The sequence below is a fragment of the Lithobates pipiens genome, unplaced genomic scaffold (genome assembly GCF_037356315.1).
Source record: "Lithobates pipiens isolate NorthernLeopardFrog02 unplaced genomic scaffold, aLitPip1_a1.2 Scaffold_8, whole genome shotgun sequence".
Taxonomy (NCBI): Eukaryota; Metazoa; Chordata; class Amphibia; order Anura; family Ranidae; genus Lithobates; species Lithobates pipiens.
In genome coordinates, this window is record NW_027507903.1 from 217,848,422 (window position 1) to 217,862,565 (window position 14,144).

At 39.9% G+C, this 14,144-nt stretch overlaps 1 protein-coding gene across 1 annotated transcript in view; it reads left to right on the top strand.

Annotated features, from left to right (window-relative positions):
• IMMP2L (inner mitochondrial membrane peptidase subunit 2) overlaps positions 1–14,144 on the top strand; it is a 1,432,488-nt gene that overhangs the window by 1,117,411 nt on the left and 300,933 nt on the right. The window contains exon 5 of the mRNA XM_077471167.1: positions 11,176–11,278. Within this exon, the coding sequence (XP_077327293.1) occupies positions 11,176–11,278 (103 nt within the window). The remainder of the gene's footprint in view (positions 1–11,175; positions 11,279–14,144) is intronic.

The following is a 14,144-nucleotide window of genomic DNA, read 5'->3' on the forward strand; positions in this document are numbered from 1 at the left end:
CATTGAAAAAATGCCATGTGTTCCCCCGGTCCATTACCAGGCCTTTTGGATCTGGTATGAATATTAAGGAAAACTCCTTACCAACATGTAAAAACATAGGCTACCACTGACTGAATCCTCTTTGCGATGACAGCTGTTATATAGCTGAGGGCAGGGCCACCCGGTGACGTAAATGGGTGACCCCGTCCCTTATGTCACATAATGTCAGAGGGGGCGGGGTCAACCGTTTTCGTCACCAGGTGGCCCGCCTTCAGCTATATAATAGCTGTTATGGACCATTATGAATGGACACCGCAGGACTTTTTTTTTAAATAAAAGACTTATCCCAAGCTGTTTCTTGTCATTTTTAACATTTTGACACCTTTCTTTGAATGAGTAGGGATACAATGTACCTAATACCCATTCACATAGGGGGGCGGGATCTGGGGGTCCCCTTGTTAAAGGGGGCTTCTGTATTCCAATAAGCCCCCCACCCACAGACCCCCACAACCACCGGGTGTCCACAAAGCATCCTCCCCATGTTGAGGGCATGTGGCCTGGTATGGTTCCGGGGTGCTCTCTCATTCCTCCACTTTTCCTGCAGCCTGTCAGGTTGCGTGCTCGGTTAAGGGTCTGGTGTGGATTTTGGGGGGACCCCTACGCCATTTTGTTTTTAAATTTTGGCACAGGGTTTGCCTTAATATCCATACCAGACCTGAAGGACTGGTATGGATATTAAGGGATGGATTTTGGGGGGACCTCTACGCCATTTAAACAAAAATAAATTGATGCATGGTTTCTCTTAATGTCCATACCAGACCTGAATGGCTTTTTTAGAAATTTAATTTTGCTGTGGTACTGTTCTAAACACGGGAAAAATGCGCTACTTTACAGACATAGTAAGGACACCCCCCAGGCATGATATTTAAAGGAATATTTCATTTTTATTGTTTCACTATAAGCTCTGTTAAAATCACTGCTCCTTAAAAAAATGGCTATTTAAAAAAAAAAAAATTGCATTGACCCGGGTCCCAATACACTTTTTTTTACATGCAATAACATGCATATAAGCCTTTAAAATGAGCACTTTTGATTTTTCATGTTTGTGTCCCATAAACTTTAAAGGCCCATACACATGATCAGACTTTTTGACAACAAACATGCAAATTTGCTGTTTTGAGGCAACATCTGACTGTGTGTACGCTCCATCAGACAAACTTTTTCGGTTTTCATCTGACTTTTGTTGGCTGTGCGAATGGACAAACTTTCCGGAAACAAAAGTCCGATGGAGCAAAGTATGATCGGGTGTACAGAAAACCATAGGACTTTTGTACAAAGTACAAATTACGCATGCTCAGAACCAATGCAAAAGTTCAGACAACAATACAGAAGTTGACCACGTGATTTGGTGAAAGTTGACTGAAAAAGTTCTGCTGTGTGTATGAAATACAAGTTCACGGCTGACGCCCTTTGTACAAAAATCCAAGGGAAAGTTTGTGCAAAGTCCGATTGTGTGTATGAGACTTAACAGTGTTCACTTGCTCGTACAAATTTTTTTGCCTGATCGCATGTTTTGGTGCAAACCGAATTGGGGGGGGGGGGGGGGGGTGTTTGGCTCATCCCTACTATCATCACACTGATCACATGATCAGGAGCTCATACTATCAGCTACCAATTATTACTTTAAGACCAGGAGCTGATGGTGACAGCTTAGTCTTTGTGATGAAGGCACATGTGTGAACATTCACCCAACAAAAACATAGGTATGCATATATGTGGCAGTAAATCATAAGGCCCAGTCTGTGCTGTCACTTATAAGCGTACTGCTAACCCCTAATGCCACGTACACACGACCGGACTTTCCATCAGAATAAACTCTGACTGTCTTTCCATTGGAGTTTTGCTGAAACGGATGTGCCTACACATGATCACACCAAAGTCTGTTTGTTTAGAACACGATGATGTACGATGGGACTAGAAAAGGAAGTTCAATAGCCAGTAGCCAATAGCTGCCCTTGTGTCATATTTGGTCCGTCGGAATAACATACAGGTGAACGGTTTTCCTGTTGGAATTGATTTAGTCGGAAAGATTTAAAACATGGTCTATTCCTAGATCTGTCAGAATTGTTGAAAAAAAAAAAGTCTGATGAATCCCACACACGATCGGAATATTCGATGAAATGATTCCATCTGACTTTTTTTGCAGAAAAGTCCAGTTGTGTGTACGTGGCATAAGGGTTGAGGTAATAAATAAAGGCTTTCTGTTACCACTTATGCCTGAGTGTCTAGAAGCTAAATATGATAGCATTACCACAGGTAAGGTGATTACTAAAGTAAATGTGGTATCTGTGTGTTTATATTTTAGCCACACAATTATAATTTGTGTTTTACAATCTAAAAGGAACAATTGTAAATTGCGATGTAATAAAGGGCATGACCTTTGATATGCCAACAGTATGTATTTGCAAGGTATTTCTTTCAATGTACAGCAGTATTATTGCTTTAATTAGCTTTTTCTGCAATGCTACCTTCTGTTACCCTGAGTCCTGTGAGGCCTCCACAACAGCAATCATGATATGGCACACATATCAAGAGAGCTCATTTAAATTTTAATGAGCACATGCTGTGTCAGGTTGTGTGCCCAATTAAAGCTTTTGCCATTGGGATAGCAAGGATTTTTTCCAGAGATTACATTTCTCCACAGTGCTTTGCACTTTACATTGCACACTGCTGGTTCTGATCCTGTGAATGTTACCTACAAACTACCAGCCTGAAAAGTCTCATTTAGCGTATTTTGAAAGCTATTGCCCTGTTTGCTACTGTGAAACTTAATATAAGATGATTGGATTTTTTTCTTCTTTAAAGCAGAAAGCACATTGTCTGTTTTTCTTACATCTTGAACTTTTTTTTAGATTCAAGGGCTACCTTTTCTGTCCTTCACAACTCGACTTAAGTTCTAAAAAGGTTATATTGTATGTTTTATTCATGCATTTTATGAACTTTTATAGATTTTTGTGGACTCTCTATGGAAAATGCTGAAATAACATTCCTGAGCTTATCCAACAAACTTTGTTACCAAATCTGTAACAGTTATAAGAGAATGTTTGAAGGAACTTTCCATTTCAATGATTTATATTATTTTCATATAACAATACATGTAAAGTAGAAGCATAATGGTTTAGCTACATACAAAGAATAAGTAAGCATAATTCTAAAGTTTGGAAGTTAGATGATAGCTGTTTCTATTAAGGCTTTGGCTGCATAAATACAACTTATATACAAATAATAATGACTTGTCCTGTTGGCCTTTTTTTTTTAGATTTTTTATGAAGTAGTTCGCTGTAATGGATATGTTATTGACATAGTGAGAAGGTCCTTAGGGAGGCTGTATGTATGTGAGTTAGGTACCTCGAATCTGTGGTCTATACAAGAAGGTGGAGAGAAATATGAGGCTCCACTGGTTGGACTAGAGCACATAAACAGACTGAGGTAAGAAAAATAAAGTAGGGCTAGTTGAGGTAGAAGTATAAAAAGAGAAAAATAGGAGAGGAATACGATAAAAGTGAGAGATGGGGGCAGTGAGGGAGATTTTTCGAGGCAGATGCATCACTGCATTACATATCAATGGGTTGAACGTGTGTCGGATATCATTTAGATTGTTAGGTGGTAGGTTATACATGGTGTCCAAATTTATTTTAAATGATGTAGTTAATCCCTTATAATTTTTATGCAGATTCTTTATATTTTTATCCTCACCTATATTCCAGTATAAGCTAGTGCCATGAACGCTGTCCCAGGTTTCCTGTTTCAGAGTGGTGCCTTTCTCTCACAGCATCTTATGAAGCCATCCTTGCATGCAGAAACTAGAGTTGTGTCTTCCTACACTGCATGGATCAGAAGAAACCCACAGCCTCATAGCCTAAGATGACAAGGCACCTTGTCCCTTTGCCCCCCCCCCCCCCCCCCCGCCTTCACCAAGTTAGAGAGTGAGCAGTGAACAAGCAGCAGCCAGTAGTATTAAAAGTTGTAAACTGCAAGTGCTTGGTTACAAATTTTAACAATTTGTTTAATGTGATAGACTAAAAATACTGAGGGTTTAATACTACTTTAATTAGGCTGACTGCTAATTTTTTGTTATCTGAGTACAATGCCATTTTTTGTTTGGCTTAAATTATAGTAGGGGTGCCAGACCACCAGGCCTTTAGCAGGGTTTGTTTGGTAGCCATAATTATAAATGTTAGGAGCCCAAGTGAAGTGGAGTGAAAATACCAGTTTGCAGAGGTTTAGGAGCAACTCACAGTTGCTCTGTAGGGGTTTCTTCTAATTTTAAGACATTCCCACTCAATGCACCTCAGTTCTACACCTACATGAAAGCACAAATTCGATGTACCAGGTAAAAATGTTGACAGTCCCTGGGTAAACATGTACTAGCATAAAATTAGCCTATAATTGCCTTCAATAAACGATGAGTTAAATGAGCTGCACTTTAGATTCCCATATCTGCAACTGTAACAATTGTTATAGGGTTTACCCAAGGTCAGTTTTACATTACGATATACACTATAATACCAAAAGTATTGGGACGACTGCCTTTACATTCACCTGAACTTTAATGGTATCCCAGTCTAGTCCATAGGGTTCAATTTTGAGTTGGCCCACACTAGGGATAAGCCGAACACCCCCCAGTATGGTTCGCACAAGAACTTTCGAACGGAATGAAAATTTGTGCGTACTTTAGAACCCCATTGAAGTCTATGGGACTCGAACGTTTGAAATAAAAAGTGCTCATTTTAATGGCTAATATGCAAGATATTGCCCTAAAAAGGGTTTGGGGACCTGGCTCCTGCCCAAGGGGACATGGGTCAATGCCTAAAATGTTTTTAAAAATGGCAGTTTTTTGGGAGCACTGATTTTAATGACGATTAAAGTGAAAAAAAAAGTGAAATATTCCTTTAAATATCATGCCTGGGGGGTGTCTATAAGTGCCACGTGTTTCCCGTGTTCAGAACAGTCCCTGCACAAAATGACATTTAACGGAAAAAAAGTAATTTAAAACTGCTTGCGGTTTTAATGTAATGTCTGGTTCCGGCAATACGGATGGAAATCATTGAGAAAAATGGCATAGGTAACCCCCCTCTGCCCATTACCAGCCCCGTTGGGTCTTGTACTGATATTAAGGGGAACCCCGTACCCATATTAAAAAAAGGAAAGGCGGGGGGCCCTCAGGCCCTATATACTCAGAACAGGAGTATACAGGCAGTGCAAACAAGACAGGGACTGTGTAGGTTTGTTGTGTTAAGTAGAATCTGTTTGTAATTTTGAACTGGTACATTTTTATTGTGTAGCTCCAGTCAAAAAATCTATTTTTAAGCTTTTAGGAAAACATAAGGAAGGGTTATCACCCCTGTATAATTTGTTTTGCCGTCCGTCTTTTTTCCTCTCACTTCCTGTTGTCTGCTTCTCCTGGCAAGTAGGATACATTTGTAAGTTGGATGTTTGAAAGTAGGGGCCTGCCCTATATGCTTTGCAGAAATGGAGGCCTAAGGTGTTGGTGTTGCCACAACACTGTAAGCCCTCAAAGTGACTCTTGCTGAAGCGCCCTGCTGTGAACGATTATATCAAGAATTGTAATTACATGCCATGGTTGAACAGTGGAAGAAAAATTGGGCCTTTGGTGGTTGTGGTGGTGGTGCTGGTGCCAGAACTCTAAGTTCTCACAGTTACTCTCGGTGGGCACAGGAGCAGGCCCTGCTGTGAAATATTATATCAAGAATTGTAATTACATGCCCCTGTTAAACAGGGGCTGAAAAATTGGGCCTTAGGCACTGCTTGCTGGTGCCACAACACTGCAACCTCTCCCAGATACTTTAGTTGGAGTGCAGGAATGAGCCCACAACACCCAATAATTCCTGCAGATGGCTGTAGCTGTATTAGAGAACACCAGCAATAAAGGGTAGATACAGGTGTATATTGTGCTGTGCTGAAGGCACACAATACCCACTAATTCCTGCAGAAGGCTCTATTAGAGAACAGCAATAAGGTAGATACAGGTGTATACTGCACTGGAGGCACACAACACCCACTAACTCCTGCAGATGGCTGTATTAGAGAACGCCAGCAATAAAGGGTAGATACAGGTGTATATTGTACTGTGCTGGAGGCACACAACACCCACTAACTCCAGCAGATGCCTTTATTATAGAACACCAGCAATTAAAGGGTAGATACAGGTGTATACTGTGCTGTGCTGGAGGCACACAACACCCACTAACTCCTGCAGATGCCTTTATTATAGAACACCAGCAATTAAAGGGTAGATACAGGTGTATACTGTGCTGTGCTGGAAGCACACAACATCCACTAACTACTGCAGATGCCTTTATTATAGAACACCAGCAATTAAAGCGTAGACACAGGTGTATACTGTGCTGTGCTGGAAGCACACAACACCACGCATGCATCACAATACTTTTGGTAATATAGTGTATATTAGGTGTAGTAGAAATCGCCACTGAGAATTGGGGCATGAATTAAGGTGAAAATGCCCTTGGCTTGGGGGTCTTTAGGACAGATACTCTTGAAGGGAGTGAGGATTTTAAAAGTACCAATATGCTTGAACATAAATTAAAGTGGAAGTTAGGCTTTTGTATTAAAATTGGCGGGCAGGCAGATTTTTAATGGATAGGTGACATATTTTCTCTTTTCTGCATTAAAGCTACTTACCTAGCCGTCCACCTGTCCACACATGTAGCTCACTGTACAAATTTGGCAATTCTGTATCTGAGTGAACTCCAGTTAGAAGTGTGTTCACCAAGAACACAGTTGTCCTTGATACTTTATTTGTACTGACAGTTACATTTCTATAACAAGATTTCAGGGAGTTCCCCTTTTCTCGGTCCAAGCAGTAATGATACACACAGCTTTAGCAAAATTTTAAGAAAAGATAGCAGAGTAGCTATGGTATTGGAAGAGGGAACAAACACAGTGGTAAGAGGTCCTAAAACTATTTGATAATGATTTAGAAAGCTAAGATTCACATTCATCCCATTATCTCTTGTGTCAAATATGATTAGCATTTGTAGTTCAAAGGTTTTCCTTTCCTAAGCATTTTTTTTAAAATCCCCTTAAAACATTCTTCCACAAAATAATCTAGCTGTGAGAAAGGATGTCCTATGGGTTTAAATTAATTGTATTCTTTGTGTTCTCTTGTGGCAGGTGTATGTAGATTTATTCTTTTTGGTGATTTCTAGTAATACTGTACATCAGGAGCGTAACTATAGGGATCGCAGGGGTCACAATTGTAGACCGTGCCTCATGCTTCAGGGAGCTCCTGCAGCTCCCCTGTCAGATTTGTCTGCTCCTGTATAGGAGGGGTGGTGGAGCAAGCTCCATTATTCTCCTGGCTCCTGCAGCCGCTGAATGCCGGTGGGAGGGAGAGCAGGAGAAGCGGGCTTTCAGTGGCTGCAGGAGGATAATGGAGGGAGATTGGGTTTTCTATATGCCGCCCCTCCTATCCAGCCTGGTGCCTGCCCCTAATCCACTGATATTGACAAGTGGTCATAGGTACGCCTGAGCTCCACAGCAGAGAAAGAATGCATAGTGCACTGCCCCTCCTGTCCTGAGTACAGTGTGTATCCTCTTGTCACACTGTCACCCCTCCTGTCACACTTCACCCCCTCATGTTATATTGCCCTCCCATGTCACACTCCCCCCTGATGTCACAGTGCACCCCCTCCTGTCATATTGCCCCCCTCTTGTCATATTGCCCCCCTCCTTTCATGCTGCACCCCTCATGTCACACTGCTCCTCTTCTATCATACTGCTCCCCTCCTGTCACACTGCCTCTCTCTTGTCTTACTGCTCTCTCCTGCCATATTTCCCCCTCCTATCACACTTCCCCCTTCCTGTCATACTGCCCTGCTCCTGTCATACTGCCTTCCCTTCTGTCACACTGCCCCTCCTCCTGTCACACTGCCCCCCTCCTGTGACATGGCCCAGGTACCCTTCTAATGTCACACTGCCCTCTCCTCTTGTCACACTGCCCACGTAGCCTTCTTTGATGGAATTGCTGCATTTGTTTTTTTGAATTTCTTTCCTTTATGTTCATCTGATGATCTGGCCAGTAAATCTGTTATTTTTCAACAAAACAAGTTGTCCTGCAGATGTAGCAGTTAGACGTATATGACAAACCATTTACCATTGAAATCTCACCAAAGCCTCTCAACAGGGCTCCCAAAAAATTGTAAAAAATAATAATAAATATATATTTTTTCATAAATAAATAAAATAACAAAAATTTTAAATCACTAATCCCATCCTCTGCCCATCTGACCTTGTCTATTGCCCTGCTGACACCATCCATTGCCCTACTGACCCTGTCCACTGCATTACTTACAAAGTCCACTGCCATATTGACACTGTGCGCTACTCTACTGTCACTATTCATAGTCCTAGTACAGTATAAGATAAAGCGCATGACGTATCATATGAAAGTAAATAATATATTTATGTCAGAGTCCAAAAATCAATAATCAGTATAACATGAGAATAAACAAAATATTAATTTGGGTCTTCTGTGCAAACTCCAACACCGTGCCTCCTAAAGTGCAACATGCTTAAATTCTTGACAAAAGTGTGCTTCACCCAAAGTGACATATAAATGTGCTCACCAAATATCTAAGGCCACATAGTGATACAAGAAGCGCAGGCATGAGTCTCAGCTGTAGGTGGAGGCTTGACACGCATGATACATGAGCCCTCCGCCCCCACCTACAGCTGAGATGCACGCTGCACTTCTTGTATCACACATCTAGTGATGGACCAGCCTCTGCCTCTTCCCCCAGTTGTGCTGCAACCTGCTGTACCTTACATACGACTTGCTTTTTCAAGAAATTAAATACAATATTACACTATCTATGCCTTTCTGTGACTTGTTTATGGTGGAGCCTAACTTTATAGTTTGAATGAAAGGGAGCTGTGGATATGTACTCAAGAGTATAATTGACTGAAGTCTATACTATTTCATGCCATTTATGATTGGAGTGTGGTCCGGGCTAATCTTGAAAGCAGTTGATTAAGGCTGAGTGTGGCTTGGAAGAATCTAGCCAACGGAGGAAGGAATCATTTCATTTATATGCCCGGTGGTCACTCTGTGGCCTTAGATATCTGGTGAGCACATTTATATGTCACTTCGGATGAAGCACACTTTTGTCAAGAATTGAAGCACATTGCACTTTAGGAGGCACGGTGTTGGCGTTTGCGTAGAAGACCCAAATTATTATTTTGTTCTTATATTATACTGATTATTGTATTTTGGACTCTGACACAAATATATTATTTACTTTCATATGATATATCATGCACTTTATCTTATAATGTACTAGTACATGTTCTGTTTGCACCCTTAACCACTCTTTACATATGCTTTATTAGTTATCACTACCTTTGTGGTGCTGCATTAGAATATTTTAAATCACTATATGTGGCGCCACTTTTTATTTTCTACTATTCACAGTCCTACTGACACCAGTGGTGGATCTACCAGGTCTGCTGCAGAACATGTGAAAGGGATCCACTGCGGGACTGGAGTAAAGGAATAAAGGGTCCCAGGATCAGAGAGAAGGGCCCGGCTTAGTGGGCCCTGCATGGTTTCTTGCACTGGGGCCCTGAAGGTTCTAGTTATGCCTTACTTCTTATTTGTTTTGGTTTATTTTAAAACTGTGTTAGTTTCAAGTTTTTTCTTTCTGTAATCAGCTCTTGTATTGTGATCTCACAGTTACTGCTTTTACCAATTAGAAGCTTGGCTTTGTGTCAACAGACTAGCTTTCATGTCTCTATCTCTCTTACAACCAATTTAAGGTTTTAAATTCCTAAAATGCAAACCGTGAAACTACAAAAGATGATGTAATTGTACAGTAGAATGTCAGATATCTCCAGAATCAAATCTGTTAACAATTCAGTGTTTGCTGGCAGTCAATTCTCACTAACTACAGCCTCTATTATTGTATAGAGCCATATGCAAAAGTGAGTACTTCTGGTGAGTTTTATTTGTATTGTTTTGAATAGTCTAAATGTGGGTATGTCAATTGCAAAGGAAACAGTGGACTGAATTAAGCGGAATAGATCTCTAAGCCCTTGTACACACGGTCGGACATTCCGACAACAAAATATTTCGGATTTTGTCCGGAACTGGTGTTGCATACAAACGGTCGGACAAAGTTGTCGGAAAATCCGATCGTACGTAACGTGACAACGTTATTTTGGTTACGACGGGACTACGTTCAGGCTAGTAGCCAATAGCTTTGGTCTAGGAATTTGATCCGAGAATGCGTGGCACTTTGTCCAATCGGAATTCTCTACACACAATCCATGTTCACATAGTTGGATTATCCGACAACATGGTCCGATCGGACATTTTCCAGCGGAATGTCCGACTGTGTGTACAAGGGCTAAGGGGACACATGCTTAGTTATGGCCACACCTAACTAATTTCTAAAAAAGGTAATTTACTTTGGTAATATACTTTCTTGTATTAGTTGCAACTTCTAACAATCTAGCCAAGAGAAAGTGGCCATAAAAGATCGAAAGCATTAAGTGGCTACATTATTAAAGGAAGCATAGCTTTTGTCACCTTGTGAACTGGAGAAATGGGTGCTGCTTAGCAGATGTGCGAAGACTGCATGCAGCCTAAAAAAAACACCAATCTGATGGCCTGGCTGCCTACCCTGTAAAAAAAACAGAGGGAAAAGAAATACAAATATTGCCGTTATTTTAGTTAAAGGCAAATCAACGTAAAAATTTACATTTCAAAGAATGCCCAATCACATACAAGGAAAAATAACTCTTCGCTTGGACATAATTGGATGATGGAAGTCAGCAGAGCTTCACCTCATTCATCAAGCTAAGACAAATTCCCTTGCAAAGTGAAATATCCTCTTCAAAATGAACAGCCTATATGCCTTTAGTTTGCGTTTTACTTAAACATTTGTTGGTGACTAAGAGAGGAGCATAGATCATCAACGGGGAGCTAGAGGTGAGTAACACACCCATTAGCCTCTTTGAATTGTTGCCAACTATGAATGTACAGTACGAGTAGGATTTAATTTTAGTTGACTGAATAATAAACGAAATAATTAAAATATAAATGATGTATTTTATATAAATGTATTTATATGGCTGTTTATTTCCAACTAACAGAACAGCTGGATACAAGACAAGATTTGTCAAAATTCCCAATGGGCATATGTGGGTGGAAGGTGACCACCATGGCCACAGCTTTGACAGTAATGCTTTTGGACCAGTGAGTACTTTCTATATAGTTATATGCTTATTTCATTTTCTATTCTCTATTTATAGCCTTTCTTTCACAGAAATAATTGCAGCATTTGTAAAAGGCAATATGTCTTCTATATTAGTTCACATAATATTTCATGAACAAGACCAGTTTCATCAGAGAGACATTTTCTAGTCCAAAATGTCCTGCCATTTTACTGAATTAACTTGTTCTCAAAGAATAAGCCATTGTATTTAGTTGAACTCTGATGAATAATAATTAAAGGTTCATATTTGCCATTATGCAGAATGACATTCAATTCTTTCAGACTATTTCTTTCAGAGGAAAAATATTTCATTTTTCAATCATTTTGTCTCTTTGGTGTTTTCACCAAGCATCAGCTCTGAGCTGAGTGGATATAAAATCAAAATTGTTTACATCTTTTAGTTTTAGTGGTTGTGTTACTATTGTGCCATACCCAGGAGCAATATTCCAATTTTAAATCCACTTTTTGGTTGATGCTTTGTTTGGTGTTTTCCTTAAGGTTTTTCTCTTCATAGCAGCTTGTTTTAATTTCTTTGAAATATCATAATACTTGTTTCACTGCTTACTAGCAAGGCTTGGAGGTATAATGCTCAGTTTATTTTTATTCCAGGGCTGTTAAGGATGATTACTTATTCACATTGTGGAACTGTATGTGCTTATCTAAAACAGACAGCCATCAGACAGGATTTATTACTTTATAATATCAAATTGCTGAATGTTTGCACTATATCCATGTTAGTGTAGAATTTATATTGATATTTACACTGCAGTGTTTCAGAATATGTTACTCCTTTTAGTTTATGGCTGTATTGTTTTTGAGTTAGTGAATGCAATGTTTCTTAAAAAGGGTCATCTAGCATGTTTCAAATGTGCATTTGCATTATTGTGCTGAAAATGTTGTTCTATTATTTTCTGGTAGGGTAGGTATAACACATTTTGTTAAGTCACAGAAAAGACAGAGACGCACGAGAGCCACCGACTAAGTGTATTACATTTATTGACAATAAAGAGTAAATAAACAAATATACACTCATCCGAGAATTATTCTAAACAGCACTTAAATACTAGGCCAGTAGATGAAAGCCTCCCCTCAGCCAAGGGGAGGAACTCCACACAAAAAAGTGAGAGGTCAACCCAAAAATCCACTGCAGACCCTTATCTGTGTATACAGTCTGGCAAGTCAGGAAAGTGCCCCCCCCCCTGAACCATACCAGAGCACATGCCCTCAACATGGGAGGGTATCTTGCCAGGGGGAAGCCCCCAGGCAGAGCACCTTTTTCTCGGGTTCATGAGGACAAAGGTCTCTTCCCGCAACTCTGTCATGGTGGTTGTTAAGGTCCATGAGCAGAGGGGCTTAACAGAATCTGAAAGCCCCTTATAACATCTAGATACCCTAGTTGTGACAACCCAGACACCCCCCCATGTAAATGAATAAATGCTATGTGGTATCTGTGCTCAGTTATTAAAAAAACTGAAAGTGTAAAAGTCCTTTAATTAAAAGTCCCACAAAGTAAATACAACATCAATCATGCCATCCAGTGATTTAGATCCATGTCAAGCATTATGCCCACTGAATCCCCACAAACACATGTTCCAGTCTCTTCACACCTGCTAAATGACCTGTCCGGCAGATGACAGCTGATATAAACAGAGAGACAGGGTCTCCTGGGTAATGCTATTGACCATCTATGGTCATATATGGTCAATGACATCTTTGGTATCCCTTAATGGTTATGAAAAAATATGGTCAGGCTATCAATGTGTTATAATGTGACTGGGATCCAGCACATGGTCACATTTATGGAATAGGCAGACTTTAGTATTCACTTTAATTTGGGCTACATTAGTACATTAGTGCTGGAATAGGTAAAAACCATAATTTTTGCCAAAGCAAAAGTTTAAAGAAGGGCTATTGCCTACTAATTCTAAATCATGTTCATTAATTTCCTAAAACATATCTGCTTTTGTCATGTAAAATGTTTGGATTTCAGAATAATTTTTGAAACAATGTATTCATGACACAAAGCCAATGGCACAGCTGATATGCATACTGCTTTTGGCAATGGCAAAGGAAAACCATTCTGTTCTAATTTGAATCCAGATGGTTGTTCTTCCTTTTTACCAATACAATTAATTCTTTCCCTCTTATTTCCAGAATGCCTAGAATAACATAAGTTCTTGTACTTGCCATTGTGACTAGACAATAGAAACATATGGTTATTTTATAGAGGTGCTAATAGATTCTAATATATTGGTATTTTCTTTAAAACATAGCTCGTGCTCCATTGTACTTTTACATAGATCTGGTATTTATTGTTTGTTGTTGCAATTTTAACTTTAATACAAGTTGGTGCAGAAAATATCACATTGACCATCTCAGCACAATATTTAAAGCAATCTTGTACTGAAGAAGCTGTGTCCAAAGGATCTCTCTGCTATATTTGATCTGTGCTTTCTGCAAAACCCATGTTGCTGCTTGATTGTTTCTTCAAGAATTATCAGTCCACCAGTCATCAGAGAGGCAACTGTGATATGAGGGGGAAAAGCCCTGTCTCTACCAAAATGACCACCTCTACACAGAGACAGTGCAGAATAAAGCATTTTAATTCAGTAATGGGGAAAGTATTAGCTCCATGGAACCTATAGGCAATACTGGTGGATTAGTCCTGTATCCTTCTCAGATTTTTTCCTTGTGCACAGGGGCCGAAGTTCTTTAATGCCCTTGGCCATTAACATTTCCAAGCCAGCTCTTACCTATCACTGTGAGCACAACACGTGGATTATCACTGTACAAGCACAGTAAATAATGACAAGTAATTATATACCCAAGGCTGTATTTGGATTAAAT